Below are 16,982 nucleotides of genomic sequence, written 5' to 3'. Positions count from 1 at the left end.
ATTAAAATTGAAATTTTCATAAAATGCAACTTAAACATAAATAATTATAAATGATAGGAGTATAAATTGAAACACACAAGTCAAATAAGTGTCTAAAATGATATACAAATAAACGTAAAAATAACACTTATAAATTTATCATCATGTCTATAGTGAAACTGATGCCCATAGTCAATTGAAGGACATGTCAAAAGATGGACAGATCAAGGTATTATTATTCTAAAGACTAGTAAATTTGAAGTGCATTGAAGGCTGAGCATATGGGCAGTTTCTAGAATCTCGTGAATCAATTTAATAATGTAGAGATTGTGTTACCTAATAGCTTTTTGCATTGTTGTTGCTTAACTCATTGGTAGATTGTTGAAAGTTTAAGTATGAGTAAAAAATCTCACATTTGAAGAAAAAAAGCTTTTAGCAGTTTATAAGTATGAGAACTCATACAACCAATGCCTTACAGTTTTGGTTGTGGTGTCCAATGCGTATGTGTTGTTTACCTGTTTACCCTTAGCCCAATATCGAGATTTTTTTACTGTTTTAAGCATCTCTTAGCCCAACAGTGGTATCAGAGTTGATGATTAGTACAACCACGGTGAAGACTACTTGCATCGCAAGTGTTCCTGCTAATATGGTGGTCAAACAACATATCTCGACAATAAAGAACCAACAACGATGCAAGTGTGGATATCCTATGTGGATGAAAAACTTTTGCTTCAGATGAGCTCTCATTAGAGGGAAGATTGTTGAGATTTCAAGTGTAATTGAAATGAAAAGAAAGTGTAAAATAATTAATAAGTAAAAGTATTCGTACACCGTTGTCTTAAAGTCTTGGTGTCCAATCTGGGTGTTATTTACTCTTAGCCAAATGCGAAGATATTCTACGATTTTAAGCATCTTGCGGCCAACATATGTGTTGGTACTTAGTTTTATCTCACAAAAGGGACATGACAAGATGTTGACCTCTTCACATCATATTAACTTAGAGCAAATCACATGAACTAAACACCACATAGCACTTACATTCTCCGCACTTAGCAAGTACATTTTATTTTTAAGGCTATGCTAGCCCCAAAATTTTTAATTAGTCAAATGGATCATGACTCTTGGAGGTTCTAACTTCTAAGTACCTACATAAGACCATCTCTAATGGTTTCAACATTCAACACCCTCAACACTCCACTTTTTCTCTTCTCAACACTCCACATCACCTTCTCTCTCTAGTTCAACACTTCATTCAACTTTTACTCACTCAAATGGTTTTTCATTCAACACCATACCCCCCTACCCAGTGTTATAAAACTCGGCTCGAACCGGCCGGTTCGACCGGTTGAGCCGGGAACCGGACCCTAAACCGGTTCGAGCCGAGCATTAGATCGGCCGTGCAATTCACCCGCTGCGAATCGGAAAAAACCGGCCGGTTCAATCAAAAAACCGGTGACTCGGTCCTTGCGGTTGGACCGGTTCGCTATTTAAAAAAAAAAAACTGAAAACTCAAAAATCTAAAAACTGTGTCGTTTCAGGCTTCAGCAGAGTAGGGTTTTCAAGTTTCAATTTCAACTTTCAAGCTCTCACCGTCTCACGTTCGATCTTCAACCTCAGTGCTTCATCCTTCACCCATTCGATCTTCCTCATCTTTCAGTGCATGCGCCGTCGCCGCTCCACCGCGTGAAGCTTGTTTCCGCCGCCGCTCCACCACGCCTTGCTCGCGGTTCACGGTTCATCTTCTTCTTCCTGGTGAGCTTCTTCTCCTTTCTTGGTGTTTCTATTTTAAGCTATCTCAGTTCAATTTCTTAAATATGCTATATTGTTTCCTACCCCCCGTGCACGCTCTTCCTTCCCCTTCTATTACTGGTGCAGCCAATCTTTCTATTCGTGTTTCTTAATAACACGAATGCTATATTCAGAACAATTTCATCACCATAGTATACCACAATAATTCAGTACAAAGTCAAATACATAATGTTGTGTTGTATTACTATGGCTATATGCTGTATCTGAGTTCATTTTCTTAAATCAGTAATTGCATTTGGCTATCTGAGTTCAATTTCTTAAATCAGTAATTGCATTTGGCTATCTGAGTTCAATTTCTTAAATCAGTAATTGGCTATCTGAGTTCAATTTCTTAAATTTTCTCTAAATCACACTGTATGTTTTTATTGTAGATGACTTCTAATGGACCCGAATCAGTTGAACTGAATTTGACAGGCAGGCTCCAATATTGGGAGATATTGTCAAGTATATAGACTTTGCTTGGTGGGGTTTTTGTGCCCTTCCCATTATGTTTAACTTGTTTGGTTGCTTGTTTCTTATGTATTTATTTTGACTGTCTCTGTAATGAACCTGTATAGTATGCCACCTTTTTGGCACAGGAAATCCTAGTGCTTACTGCTTACTGAAAAAATTAAGGACTTTGATATGTGGGAATGCTGAGTAGAATGGAATAGAAGATAATAGAATGCTATTTATCTATTCTTTATTGTCTCTGAGGAATGCCAACACGGCCTAGTAATTCTCTTTGGAGTAATGCAGGGTATGGATTCATCAGAATTGGAGAGAGGAGTGCCGATATCAGTAATTAATTATAGGCCCTTTTGTGATATTTTGTTATGGTATTCTGTTACTGTTATGGTATTTAATTTTTTTTTTATTGTCAACCGAGTCAAACGGTTCAACCAGTGACCCAGTGGTTGAACCATTGACTCATTGACCCAGTGCCTCGACCGAGTCGATTACCGGTACGAGTCTGATAACACTGCCCCTACCCCACCACTTTTTTTTATTTCATATTTTGATTTAATTTTATATTTTTCTTTTTATGATTTCATAAAATTAAAATTTTCGATAAAAATTAAATTAAATAAACTATTATCGATTTAATTTAATTGTTGGGATCCATTTCAAAGCAAAGAGAATAATAGAAAGATAATAAGATGAATAAGATGATGAAAAAAAATTTCTGTGTCCAAATCAAACGAACCAAGTCTCAATTTATAGAGAAAAAAAATCATGAATTTTGGTAAAAAATTATATTTTAAAAATTTTTTTTTTGAATGAAATAATTGAGTTGGAAAGATTAGGATAAACGAAAATTGCCCGGACCAATCAAACAACGCCACGTGTCCCACTGCAGGTTTCAACTGTGTTGAATTTTTTCAACTCCTCTCTCCCCCTTTCAACTTTCAACACTTATGTTAAACACCATTACACACACATTTCAACATTAAACACACCCCTTTCAACACCATTGTAGATGGTCTAAGTCATGACGAATTCATAATGAAATGCAATTAGTCCTATAAAAGAAGCCAGAATATGTCAACCACATTGAACTAAAAAATGTTCAAGCTAACATTGTGATGGAACATAAGCAAATTTCCTAGTGCTCATCATATTCCTTTGTGATTTCACCTAAAAAACTGGGGAGGCATATTTAGATCCTCCCTTGTCACTATGCACTATTTTTTCTGCCTGCAAGTAACAACATGTCTCAGAATTCTTGTAAACATTTCCCCTTGGATGATGAGGGTACCCTTGGTAGAAGTAGTTTGATGGATTGAAAACAGGGCTTTCTCTCTGAAAAGAGGACCTTTTTCCGTGTAGATACTCTGCTGGATTGTAAACGGAAGATTCTTTCTTTGACAGTGAATTTGCCTTCAGACAGTTTTCTATCACCTTAGCTTCCTCCTTCAATCTTTCTCTCATGTCCCGAATGTTTCTCCGAACCTTACTAGATATTGACCTGCTGATAATGTTCCATGGCTTGAAACTTGAACCGTTAATGGAATTGCCAGGGACAATGGTTGATGTGTAAGGGATTCTGTTGCACTGAATGCAGAAGCTCTCATGTCTCTTCAAGTTAAAAGCTTTTCTTTTTGCAGCATCAGATAAGCATCTATAGGCCTGCAGAAGAAAAAACAATTGGAGGCATGAGTTGTGATTTTATTCCATTTTTCCCAGACCTTGTGGCACATTGCAAAAGTATTCCTAGACTAAACAACAAAGGAAAAATGTACATATAGTTTTCTATTCGATCCCAATTTTTAAACATTCTAACCGCACCAACACTGAACATATACCACATTTTTCTCTATCTCTATTTTGATATATTCCTATCAAACCCGAGTTCTTGGTAGCCAGGGGATATTGCATTGGATGCAGTCAAGAGTCCTAACCTCTTTATAACTGAGTCATGTGATCTACATCGGAGTGTTGAGGACTTCATGACTACATTGAATTCAGGATTCCCCAATCTCAGAGAATTTAAATTATTTCATGTACATTCGGGTGTCTAATCCGAATTCACTATCCCATCATATATCACACCTATGACTTTTATCTCTTCTCTAGCTTTCATTCCTTAATCCTTACTAATTTGGGTGTCTATGCAACCATATCACAAACTAACCTCAGAAACAAGCTTGAATGCAGTATCAGCCTTGGGGTGTTTATTCTTGTCTGGATGAAGTTGCAAAGCTGCAGGAAAAAAAAAAACCCCTTGTTATTCACTGATATTCAGAGGAAAGAGACAATGTTGATTGAATATAACCACAAAATGAATGAAAACATACCAAGTTTATGGTATTTCTTACGAATGGTATGTACTCCTACATTCTCTTCCACCTATGAGATCCCAATATGAAGAGATTAATTTCATTCATACAAAAGAACCAAGAAAAATTAAATTAGTGCTAAGTTTTCATGAACAAGAAAAGGGTCTAATTAATACTCACTCCAAGAATGCAATACCAATCAATGAAAGGTGCCTTAACTGAGTCTGAAACAAGCCTGTGAACACAAACAACAGAACGGGTGGAAATGGAGCAAATCTTCAACACCAACTGGGTTTTGTACTCTGATTCTTGTCCCATTTGAAGTGATGATATGGTAGAACTCATGATGAAAAAACATGAAAATTGAAAAAGGGTTATATAAAAATTTGTACCATTTTGGTTTTGAGAAGTGAGTAGTAATCAATAGCTAATAACGGAGGTGGAGCGGTTTGGGATAAAGAGCAACCATTGCGGAGTAGATTCTTTTTAAAAAAAAGTGGTTCAGTTGGTGGGAACAAACAACGGATTTGGATCCTCTCCATCCAGCTTCTCTCCATCCTCTCTCCATCCAAATCTGAGCCATTGATTTGGAAATTTAAAGGCTTGGATCAATTTAAGAAGAGAGAGAAAAAATGAATTGTATTTAAAAGCTTGAATCAATTTAAAAAGAGAGAGAAAACATGAACTAATCCTCACCTTTAAAATTCCAAATCAATGGCTCAGATTTTGGATGGAGAGAGGATGGAGAGAAGCTGGATGGAGAGGATCCAAATCCACAAACAACTAGAGAGAGATGAAGGGGTTAACGTTAATCTCTCCAAATGGCACCATTTCAGAGGGATATAAATTTAATAATCTAATGGAGGTTTAAATTTTAAAATGGAATTAAGTTTTTTTAATTTGTCCCAATTTTTTTGGAACTATATTAACAAAAAAAAAAATATAAAGCACTAGAGACGAAATCCAATTCACCTCTAAGGATTAAATTTATATTTAACCCAATTTTTTTTTTACTGTTTCTAAACAAATGCTGAAATAATATGACTTTGACCATAAATACTTTAATTAATCACTTCGGCTAGATAACCAAACTCCATAATATGACTTTGACTTTTCAAAGATTCCTTTGAGTTCTCGCATCTGGTTTTGTAATTTATTATATCAAGGTATAGTGATGAGAGAAATTAGAAACCCAAGGAGCAGTGATGAAAAGGGAAACCCCTCCATTTTTTACTATAGGAAACCACTTTTAACTGGAGACCCATAACACTTTACTGAAGCTGATTATATGTGAAATTTAATTCAACACAGGATGATAGCTAGTAAGTGTCATTAATAAGTTGGAAGTTTAGAGTTTTGGAGACTTGTGGTAGGGTGACACCATTAAGTATGGGAGCGTTCAAGTTAGGTGCATATATATAATTCCAGGTTGAATCTTGGGCATAAAGTTAACATGGGGTTGGTAAAAAAAGAATGATCTAATATGACCCTATATCGTGCATCCTTTGTTTTCAAAAGAACAGAGTCATTTTTCCACCTTCTTATTAAGATTCCTTGTCATGTTTTACTGTGTTAGTTGTTGAGTATTGGGTGCAATGTAACAACAACTAGCATTTCAATGGCTTCATATGGAAAGTTGCTTTGTCATGTTCCAAGATGATTTTTGTACTGAATTCTCATATAGGTAAATAGATACTTTTTTCCAATTTACCAATTATGGACTAAAGGGCTTTCTATCACCACTTTTCTTTTGTTAAGTCAAATTAACATGTTCAAGCAGTTTATTATGGGAAAAATTACCTGAAAGCACCATTTTTACTCCTACACTACTTTTCCACCTTTGAAAAGCTTGTAAATATGGGATTTAATCAATTTCCAATGTTAATCTTATTGTAAATATTATCTTCATATGAAGTTGTACAAATTTGAAGCCAAGAATTACTAGTATTATTTTATAATGCATTGGTAAGTGAAGCCTTGTTTGCTTTGTATTGAGCAACCAGCAACAGCTTCCAAGGTAGACTCTGTTATGTATGAGACAAATTCCTTGAAGAGAAAGAGGGTTCAAATTGTCAAATTTGTTTAGCTCTCATCATAGCCCAATATATACAGATCAATATAATATGATGGAATACAAAATCCAATGCAAACATTTTACACAGTTGGCGGAAGGGTTTGGATACCAAAGTCTGTGTAGATTAACAAAATAACAAATGATTATCTTAAGAACATCTACATCCATCATACTCACTAAAATATCTACACTTCATTTTTTATAATTCCCCATAAGTCACATCATCTACAACATTTTACTAACTTCTTACTTCAACCCAACAACTCTTAAAAGTTTCTATAGTGGATCCCACCATCAACTTCACATTTATATATTTTATTATTTATATCCATTTTAATTAATTATATTTGCAACTTAAATATGATGAAGGTAGATGCTCTTAATGGTAAGTGCTTGTAATAAATACAAGCTCACTTTTCAACAGGGACAGAGGGAGTGGGGTGACTCCCTCATGCTCCCGTCACCCCAAGTTGGAAAATTTTCTGACTAGTACTTGTGAAAAAATATTTTTTTGCACCCCCCACTTTTAACCTTCTTCCTATCTCTCTCATCCTCCACCTCTTTTCACCTCAAAGATGAGGTGTGGACAAATAATTATCCGGTAAAGTAGAGTACCTTTCATTTCTTTTTTCCTTCTCTCAACTTCCGTCCCACACACCACACACACACTTCTCTTTCATTTGTTCTCCTTCTTTCTTGGTTGCCCCATTTCATTCTTTTATTCTTTTTTTTTGTCTTTTACTTACCTTACACACAAACAAATTATCTCTTTCTCTTCTTCATTCTTCACTGACCAGCAAAGTTGAATTTGGGCAAAACCCATTTTTACTTAATCCTTGAAGCTTGCTATCAATACTATGGACACTTGAGCTCAAAGACTCCATTTTTATGGTACTGGTAAGCACCCTTCCTCCCCCCTCTTTCACTATTATTTGTTTTCTTTTTGAACCTTCTTGCATCTAAATCTCCATTTCAGTTCTTTGATAATTTGTGAATAATACTGTGTTTGTAAAAGCAGTGAAAAGGTTTGCTACTCAAGGTCCTCGTTTGCTGAGAGCTTCCACAGGTTATTGACTTATTGTCTACTCAGCGTGAAAGGTACGATTCTTTTGTTTCTCTTGTTTCAGAATTAGTTTTCTTGTTTCTACTTGGAGAGTGACTTGAATACAAGTATAGTATGAAAAAAGTTTTCCTGTTTTCCTGTTTCCTATACTTTATTCAAGTTTTGAGTGAAAAAAGTAGTACTAGTATGCTAAGAAAGTTGAATTTTACTGTTTCTATGGCATAAATTCCTGATGGCTAAACTTACAGTGGGCTACTTTTTCTACTACATTTTGTAGGTGCCCACTAGGGTGGTCATGTTTTAAAATGGTCCACCGATGGACCATTCCTAAATACCATTGGATTAGAGAATCTTGAAATATTCTTTAGATCAACGGCTAGGATTTACTGTAATTTAAAAGGGTAAAAAGGTAAAGTGACAAACCCTTCTATCCCTCCCTCTTCCTTACCTGCAAAACCTCATTCAAGTTTCAACCACCAACCTCCATCATCAAGACCTCCATAACCAAGCCTCATTCAATCCCTTCATTAAGGTTAAAGTCTCATTCAATTCCTCCATTATCATTCAGAGGAAATTAAAGATGTGGTTTCATTTTCCTCCTTGAAATGTCCATAAAAGTGTCGAGTACAGCCAATTTGCATCCAAATTTGCACAAAAAGAACAAAACACAACGCAGCCATATAAAACATGAAAAAGGACAAGACTTTAACGTTAATTGAGATAATATGCCTCGTTCAACCCTCCATTATCATTCTCAAACAATTGCAGTTTAAATAAACTGATTCTAAGAGGAAAACATAAACAAATTCCAGCAACGAACTTCCAGAAATCAATTCTAGAAACAACTGAAAATGCAAAATAAATTCCAAAAAACTCAAAATAACCAGATCTGAAGCAAACTCAAAATACATACTAAAAATCAATTCTAGAAATCGATTCTCAAAATAATCCAAAAAATACATATCAGATCTGAAGCAAATTAGAAGGGGATGGAAAGGAGATGAACAACTAAAAAAAAGCTATGAATCATGGATCCTCACTCGCCTCCCTTTCGCCCCCGATTCTCCGCCAACTGCTTCCGGAGCCATCTCTTCGTCTTCGCCCTCTCCAACACCATCATCGCCGCCTTGATCGTTCATGGACTGGCAGAGGTGCTGGAGAGGGAAGTGTGATGCGAGTCGGGTTGTTCGATTGCTGGAGCGTGGAGCACTACTGAGGGTAAGTGGCGGCGCGGCTGGATCTGGAAGGGAGTGGCGTGGCCTGGATTGGTATTATCGGACAGGAGCAGCGCACGAATCAGCGACATGAGGTGGCACTGGGTGTGGCCAAGCGGATCTGGTGTAAATCCGAGAGAAGCAGGGGGAGGCGGCGCCACGCAATCATCCGATTCCGATTCTGCTTCTCCACCGGATCTGGGTTGGAGCTTTTCGATTGTGGCAAGATGAATTCATTCTGCTTCTCTCAAATTACATGTGTGACGGCGCAGCTGGCTGGAATTTGCTAAGGGAAAGCTAAAGGCAAGAGGAATAGGGTTAAGAGAAGGGGAAAAGACAAAGTTACCCTCTGGTCCACCCATGGACCAGTTTATAACTTGTGCACCCTAGTGGGCACCCATTTTGTGATGGCTGAACTTACAGTGGGCTACTTTTTCTACTACATTTTGAGAGGGCACACACAACTAATGTCTTTTTGTTAAGTCTCATTTTTTTGTTCTTGTCAGAATGCTTATGAGCTGGTTAGTATCTCTTGTACTCAAACTAATTATATATTTCTTATGCTTATAAACATTTGCTAGTTATATATGATTTTTTTGCACATGCTTTATGAGAAAAATTAATTTTTTTTATAAATTACATTCCTTTAAATCTTCGTCACCCCTTTATAAAATTCCTGGCTCCGCCCCTGCTTTTCAAGTCTAGTGTGGAGTATCTATTCCCACATACTCATCTTTGCCATGTTGGAATTGAATATGTACTCCAATGGTAATAGATACTCATATAAGTATGTATTTAACATTAGATACTATCATTGAAGATGCTCTAAGAGCATCTACATCCATCATACTCACTAAAATATTTACACTTCATTTTTTACAATTCCCCATAATGTCACATCATTTATACAATTTTACTAACTTTTTACTCCAACCCAACAACTCTTAAAAGTTTCTATAGTGGATCCCACTATAAACATCACATTTGTATATTTTATTATTTATCTCCATTTTAATTAATTATATTTGCAACTTAATCTAATTATATTAATTGTAAGTGTTTGTAATAAATACAAGCTCACTTTTCAAGTCTAGTGTAGAGTATCTATTCCCACATACTCATTTTTGTCATGTTGGAATTGAATATATACTCCAATGGTAATAGATACTCATATGAGTATGTATTTAACATTAGATACTACCATTGAAGATGCTCTAAGGCTTCTGTAATTCTAGCAAAGTGTAACATTAATTATTCCCTTGTTTTCTTCATATTTCTCCATTAAAGTATTTTTTTCACCTTCACTATCACTTTGCTATAAATAACTAAATAAGGACATGAACTTCCTTCACATCATCACTTGAAATTTCAAATAAAATCTTCTCCAGGACACCATTTCAGAGCCAAGAACGCAATAAGCCAGCAAAATTTCTAAAAAACTAGAAGCAAACTCCTAAATTGGTCCTCAAAAGATTAGTGTCTCACTAAATTACTCTTCCAACAATTTTCTTCATTAAATGAGTCTCTTAAATATCCAAAAGGATGAATTTGATAAGTTTTTGTTCGTTAAGGGACTAATTTGATGAAAAAAACTTTAAAATAAAATGATACTATGCTTCTTTAAAGGAACATAAAGAGTCTATTAACTTTATTCTAAAACTTTTGGAATAGAAAGACTGGATCAGATAGTTTGCTACTGCTTTATACTGCTTTAGAAGCACTGAACCCCACAGCTAAATAGGTTCTCAGTTTTATTGCCTTATCCAAATTCCAAACAAAAGGCACAAGAGCACTTATATATGCTCCCCAGTTGGAACAGGACAACCAGCTCAAGAAAAAATAAAAGGAAGTTAACATAGTCATAATCTTAGTCTCATAAGTTAATCACTAAGGCAATATCAAACCACTATTCCTAGTTATCTTGAAATATTTATATTTTTCAAGTTTGTATAAACAGCTGAACAAGATGTAGCATGAACAATCAAACAATATTATTAGACCTCATTAAGCCTGCACAATAATGCTTTCTCCAAATTCATTACAAAAGAGTAGGTCATTTGGAAACAAATTAAAGAAATAGAAGACAAGATACTAAATATTATGTATAAAAGCTTTCACATCAAAATTATCACATAAAACAACTGATAATTATTCAATCACTCTGGTTTATCCTAAGCTCGATCATTGTTTCAGGTAGTTTATCAATTCTATAGTGACTGAAGTTGAATGGTGAACAACAGTAAAAGTACATTTTGTTTATTTACCTTGCTCCAAGATCTCCAAAATTGTTAGAAATTAGAGCAATAATCTTGGTCATTATAACGTACATACGGTTTGTGGCGGCTATCCAATTAACATATCAATTAGTGCTGGTTTTAAACGGCCACTAACATTAGCGATATTAAAAACCACCGCTAAGTTGTATGTTAATTGAATGTCCATGTAAACTGTATGTACACATAACATTTTTGAATCTATAATTTTTGATAACATGTTACACAAATCTACCTGTTGCTTTGAAACTACAGTGATGGTTGAAACAAACAAACAACAAAGGAGAATAAATATGGCTTGCAAAAAAAGCCAAGCCAGTTAATTACAAATTAAGCGCTGAAGAATACTAAAGGATCACAATGATATATTGACCTGAAATTTTGACAAAGCAAGCAAAGGAAATTTTATATGCATCACATGGTGGTGAGTGGCCTTAATTAATTAAATTAAGGTCAACACCACCATCTCCATGATATAAAAGGCTGCAAGATAACCCCTATTATCATACAGATTCATTTTTCTAGCTAGATATAAATATGATTAATAATCTCTATATTCCTCTTCTAAATTGCTCCAAGCATGATATTCCACATAAACAAATTGGTAAGCTCATAGTGGCTACTTGATGTTCTAAGGTTTTAAAGCTAAATGATATTTTGAATGGTGCTGATGCCATGAAATTGATGAAAATGGAACCTGAGTTTCAAATGCAATGCGTAAAAGCACAACTGTAGTGGTTGTTGAAGAATGTTGAGGGTGATGTGGAGGAGAGAGGGAGGGGAGAAATGTTGAGGAACCTCAACAATGTTGAGAGACCTGCCGGACGCCACGTGGCGCGCTCCGGTTGGGCACCGACAGGCGCATGGCCTGCACGCGGGGACAAGGCACGTAACGCACCTGGGATAAGGAGAGAGAATTTGACGGATTTCCTTGGACTGCCACGTGTTAGGATCTGATTGGGTCGCCGGATTTCTTTTACCCTTATCTTTTGAACTCAATTATTTCATCAATAAAAATATTTTATGAAAAAAAAAATTTATACCAAAATTCATGATTTTTTTTCTCTATAAATAGAGACTTGGTTCGTTTGATTTGGACACAGAAAAAAAATTAAATTGTTAAGTGTTTATTACTTTAATTTAATTTAAAATAATAATTGTAATTTTATGTAAATAATAAAAAAAATTAAATAAAAATATGAAATAAAAAAGTGGTGGGGTATGGTGTTGAATGAAAACCATTGGAGTGAGTAATTGTTGAGAGTTTGTTGAATTGGAGAGAGAAGATGATGTGGAGTATTGGGAAGAGAAAAAGTGGTGTTGAGAGGAGGTAAACTAAACAAACCATTGTAGATGGTCTCAACTTTGTTGAACACTCTCAACATCTCACTCCTTCACCTCATCCTCAACAAACCCTCAACAATCACTACAAACCATCAACAACTCTCAACATCTCTCTCAAATCACCATTGCAAATGATCTAATAAAGCATGTGAGAGGTGGGGTCTTTTGTTTTTTTTAGTCCCTTTTGTAATAAAATGATAAGCCTCAAAGATGCCATAGCAAAGAAGAGAAACAGAAAAACACCAAGGTTGGAGTCTCATCTTCTGGTCCCAATACAAAATTTGAGAGAAAGGAGTTCTGTAGTCTTCTTTCTTGTTTGGAGTGAAGCAAGGAGAATCTGCCTACAACAACAGCAAAAAGGGGGAAGAAGGCTTCATCAACAAAAACCAGAACTCAAAGAAGCAAAGGAAAATATTCTGATTTCAAGTTTCATTCGGTATACCTTTCTTGTTCATTTCAAATGTTTGTGTTGACTGTTGAGTAATGTGTTGATTTAATATTTGGTGGAGTATAATTGTTATTAGTGGAGAGTTATATGTGGTTAATGTTAGTGGAAACACTTAGTGCTTAGTAGAGTGATTAAGTAGGCTCTAGTGTATTAGTGGTGACTCTTTGATAGTAGTAACAACCACTCTTCATGCTATAAGTATGTGATGCAGAATACAACAAGGAAAATACAAAATGATTCAGCCCTTAAACACTTATTTTACTCTAATTTTCTACTAAGTTATGTAGTAGATATAGCTTATCATATGCTACATTTCTGTGTGTAAGTCTATATTTCCACCTCTAGCATACCACCAACATTTTGGACTGTTTTAACATGTGTAGGTGAATTGAACTTCAGGAATAGAAACCATGAGATCAACTCTCTCTTCTTCGTTTTCAAACTTCCGATTTGCATCTGCATCATCATGGTTTGAGTTATATGCTTCCTTCACAACATTCATGATGCTTCAAAAACAGCCATCAACCAATTCATTCCCGAACACATTCAGTCCTTAATAGTCTCAAAGCTACATGGCTTCTTCTTCAAACCTCAACTGAATCACCAGGTGGCATCTCTCAAAATTGACCAACATTGGGAAGACAGAGGCTTCAATGAGCTCTACTATGCTGCTCAGAAGTACCTTCCCTCCCGGATAACTGGAACCTACACATCGCTTAGGATTGCTAAATTAGACGGGAAGAACAGCAACAACCTTGAGTTCATGATGGACGAAAGCCAACGGGTGGTGGACGAATTTGAAGGCACTGAATTCACTTGGAGTTTATCTGTTGAATCTTCTGAAAGTGTTTCTCCTGCCGGGACTAAACAGAAGAAGCAAGCATTGATATTAACATTCAATGAGAAGTACAGAAAGAAAGCAGTGGATAGGTACATACCCCATGTGCTTAAAACCTATGAGGCCATGACAACTGAGGAGAGGAATGTTAAGATCCATTCCTGGCATCCTAACTATGCTTCATGGAAAGCAAGTGAGCAAGCTCATCCGGCCACGTTTGACACGCTTGCCTTGAACCCTGAATTGAAGCAGGCCATTGTTGATGATTTAGAACTTTTCTTGAAGAGGAAGGAATTTTACAAAAAAGTCGGTAAGCCGTGGAAACGCGGCTACCTCTTGTATGGCCCTCCTGGCACTGGAAAATCTAGTCTCATTGCAGCTCTGGCCAATTACTTGAAATTTGATGTGTATGATTTGCACCTTACCTCTGTTTTCTCTGACCAGTGTCTTGAGAGAATGGTGAGTAGCACACCAAAGCGTTCCATTATAGTGATTGAAGACATAGACTGCAACAAAGAGGTTCATGCTCGATCACGGGATAGTAATGACCATGGAGATAGGAAGGACAAGGTGCTAGTTCTTTTTTTTTTTGCAATTACAATGTTGATCAGAATAAGTTGAATTTAATTTAATCATCAATTTATAATCATTTATGTAACTTAAGTTATTTTTTTCCAAAATTACAGCATCACAGGTTTAGCTTGTCTGGTTTGCTTAACTATATGGATGGGTTGTGGTCTGGAAGTGGTGATGAGAAAATTATAATATTTACAACAAACCACAAGGACAGAATTGATCCAGCGCTGCTACGACCTGGTCGAATGGACATGCACATTAATCTTTCCTTCCTTAAAGCCAAGGCATTCAGAATCTTAGTGTCCAATTATCTTGACATTCAAGACCATGATCATCATCCACTGTTTGATCAAATTGAAGAGCTATTGGAGAAAATAGAAGTTACACCTGCAGTAGTGGCAGAGCAACTAATAAGACATGAAGATCCTAATATTGCTTTAGATGAATTGCTCAAATTTCTCCAAGAGATGGAAATGCAGATGGAAGCAGAAAAGCCTGCAATTAACAATACTTAAAGCAAGTGGTGCTTGCTATTATGTTTTACTGTTTTGTTTTCTTCATTTATTTTGCAGTTAACAAAATCTTTGTTGTGCAGCAGAATGAGATTGCTATCAACTGTTTATTAACTATATGGATTTAGTCTTATCTAGTGTCTGACAAATTTCTATTACATTTCATTGCAGACCCTTGCTGTCTGCTGGCTTTATTCTTGGTTGGACCTTGGAGTTGGAGATCAAAGTTGGAGGCTCTCAAGTGAGAAAGGAAGATATCAACTACAAGATTTTACTGTCTCTGCTGGTTTTTAGGTACTGTTGTAGTTGCAGGATTAGTTTCAAGCTGTTAGGGTCCTGAACTCCCATCCAAGTGTCTGGTTTTTGCTTATAACTGTCTTATCTTTAGGTTATGTCCTTTAGGCTGGTTTTGTGCTTTTGATGTAGAGTGTGTTTGGATTTCAGTTGAGATCAACTGGAAAACACTTTCAATCCAACGGAACCTAGGAGTTACTTTCACATTCGCACATTGGAATTCGTGTTTTTCAGTTGAAACTGTCTCGAAACGTGTGTGAACTGAAAACCAAACACACACGTAATCAGTTTGCATCTTGGTTTTTATTTTCCTTGACATGGGTTGATCTTATGAGCAAGGTTGGATCTTATGCTAAAAGCTTTCACATTATGGCCCAGTTTGGAAGAGCTTATTTGAGCTTATCTGACAGCATAAGCTCTTATGCCAGTGTTTGGGAGAGCTTATGCAAACAGCTTATGGTCTGCCATAAGCTATTTTCAGCTTATTTTCATAAGCTACTCAGGATAGCTTATGAAAAACAGCTTATGCTTATACACAGCTTATTTTTAATTTATTTCAATAAATTTTTAAAAATAGCTTATGAATAAGCGCATATGTCATAAGCGCTTATGAGCTGTTTATCCAAACGAGGCCTATATTTTTTGTCACATCTCATATCATATCACTCATTTATCTCTTGCTTTAAAAAAATAAAACTCATTTATCTCTTTTCTTTTCCTATTTATCTCAAGTGTAAATGTAAATGAAGTGTCAACAAACCATTATTCATATCCAATGAAGCATATTTTTTAAATTAAAGAAAAAACCATGATGTGATCATGATATTATTATAAGAGGCAATTTGAATTTACTTAATGAATTAGTTTATTCAGATCATGTCGCTTGTTATGTCATTTTAAACACGTAACAATCATATACACATGTAATTTTTTGTGGATGAAATATTGACGAACAAACACGTCAACATCCCACTCACCTTTCCGCCGCGGGAGTTTCCAACCACAGAATGATACATCCTCACCTTTTCACTTTGTATAATCTTCTCCTAATAGCCACTTAATATTTTAAAGACAAAACACCATAAATTATTACCAAAACTGTCTATAAGATATTCAGACATGTCAAGTTCAATACTATTTTCCAACATTGTACCCATAATGTTATAGGCACAAATGAACCAAGCCAAGTGTACACCATTCTAAGTTATATCATACATCATCAACCATGTATTGTCAATGTTGGGTTGGATCCAGCCACCAATCTATTCTATTGCACCGTGTAACCTGAACCGCGGACCCACCCTCTCTACTCCTTGACTTGCAATTGGAAATCCTCACTTCCTCTTTGGTGGTGATTCACGAACCACTCTAATGTATCTATTACTTTAGACATTTTTATGGCGCTTTTTAACCGCCACAAATTAAAACGTTGTGAAAAAAAAAACCATAAAAAATTAACTTTTCAATTTGTGGCAGCTAAAAACTGCCACAAAATGAAATGTCCAAAGTGGTTAACATTGTAGCTATGTCTACCAATCATTTTTGCTTCCTCTTTATTCAAGTTTTTGTGCATAATAAAGTTTCATAGATACAGTAAAATGTTGGTGAACAATTCTATTTAAAGAGATCTACCATGCTCGAATGTGATTAATGATTTATTCACACTTTACTTTCTCTTCCATCTAATTTTATACATTTTTCTTCTTATATCTCTTTACATTTCTTGTTACATTACATATCATATTACTCTTTTCTCTTTTTTCTCTTCATATTATCCAAGACAGAGGTGGAAATCATAT

The 16,982-nt window shown here is 35.6% G+C and overlaps 1 protein-coding gene and 1 pseudogene across 1 annotated transcript; one reads left to right on the top strand and one right to left on the bottom strand.

Annotated features, from left to right (window-relative positions):
* Positions 1 to 3,177: 3,177 nt before the first annotated feature.
* LOC130723772 (dnaJ-related protein rsp1-like) lies at positions 3,178 to 5,073 on the bottom strand. The gene is made up of 4 exons (XM_057574897.1): positions 4,728 to 5,073; positions 4,566 to 4,617; positions 4,403 to 4,470; positions 3,178 to 3,897 (listed from the first exon to the last, which is right to left on the bottom strand). Exons 1-4 carry the CDS (start codon positions 4,890 to 4,892, stop codon positions 3,406 to 3,408), a joined length of 777 nt encoding a protein of 258 aa, XP_057430880.1. The 5' UTR covers positions 4,893 to 5,073; the 3' UTR covers positions 3,178 to 3,405.
* Positions 5,074 to 7,421: 2,348 nt separating this feature from the next.
* LOC130722877 (AAA-ATPase At2g18193-like) lies at positions 7,422 to 15,553 on the top strand (annotated as a pseudogene).
* The last annotated feature ends 1,429 nt before the right edge of the window (positions 15,554 to 16,982 follow it).

This window comes from Lotus japonicus, chromosome 6 (assembly GCF_012489685.1).
Source record: "Lotus japonicus ecotype B-129 chromosome 6, LjGifu_v1.2".
NCBI classification, from domain to species: domain Eukaryota; kingdom Viridiplantae; phylum Streptophyta; class Magnoliopsida; order Fabales; family Fabaceae; genus Lotus; species Lotus japonicus.
The sequence above is the reverse complement of the archived record's forward strand: the minus strand, read 5'-3'. Positions and strand labels throughout refer to the sequence as shown.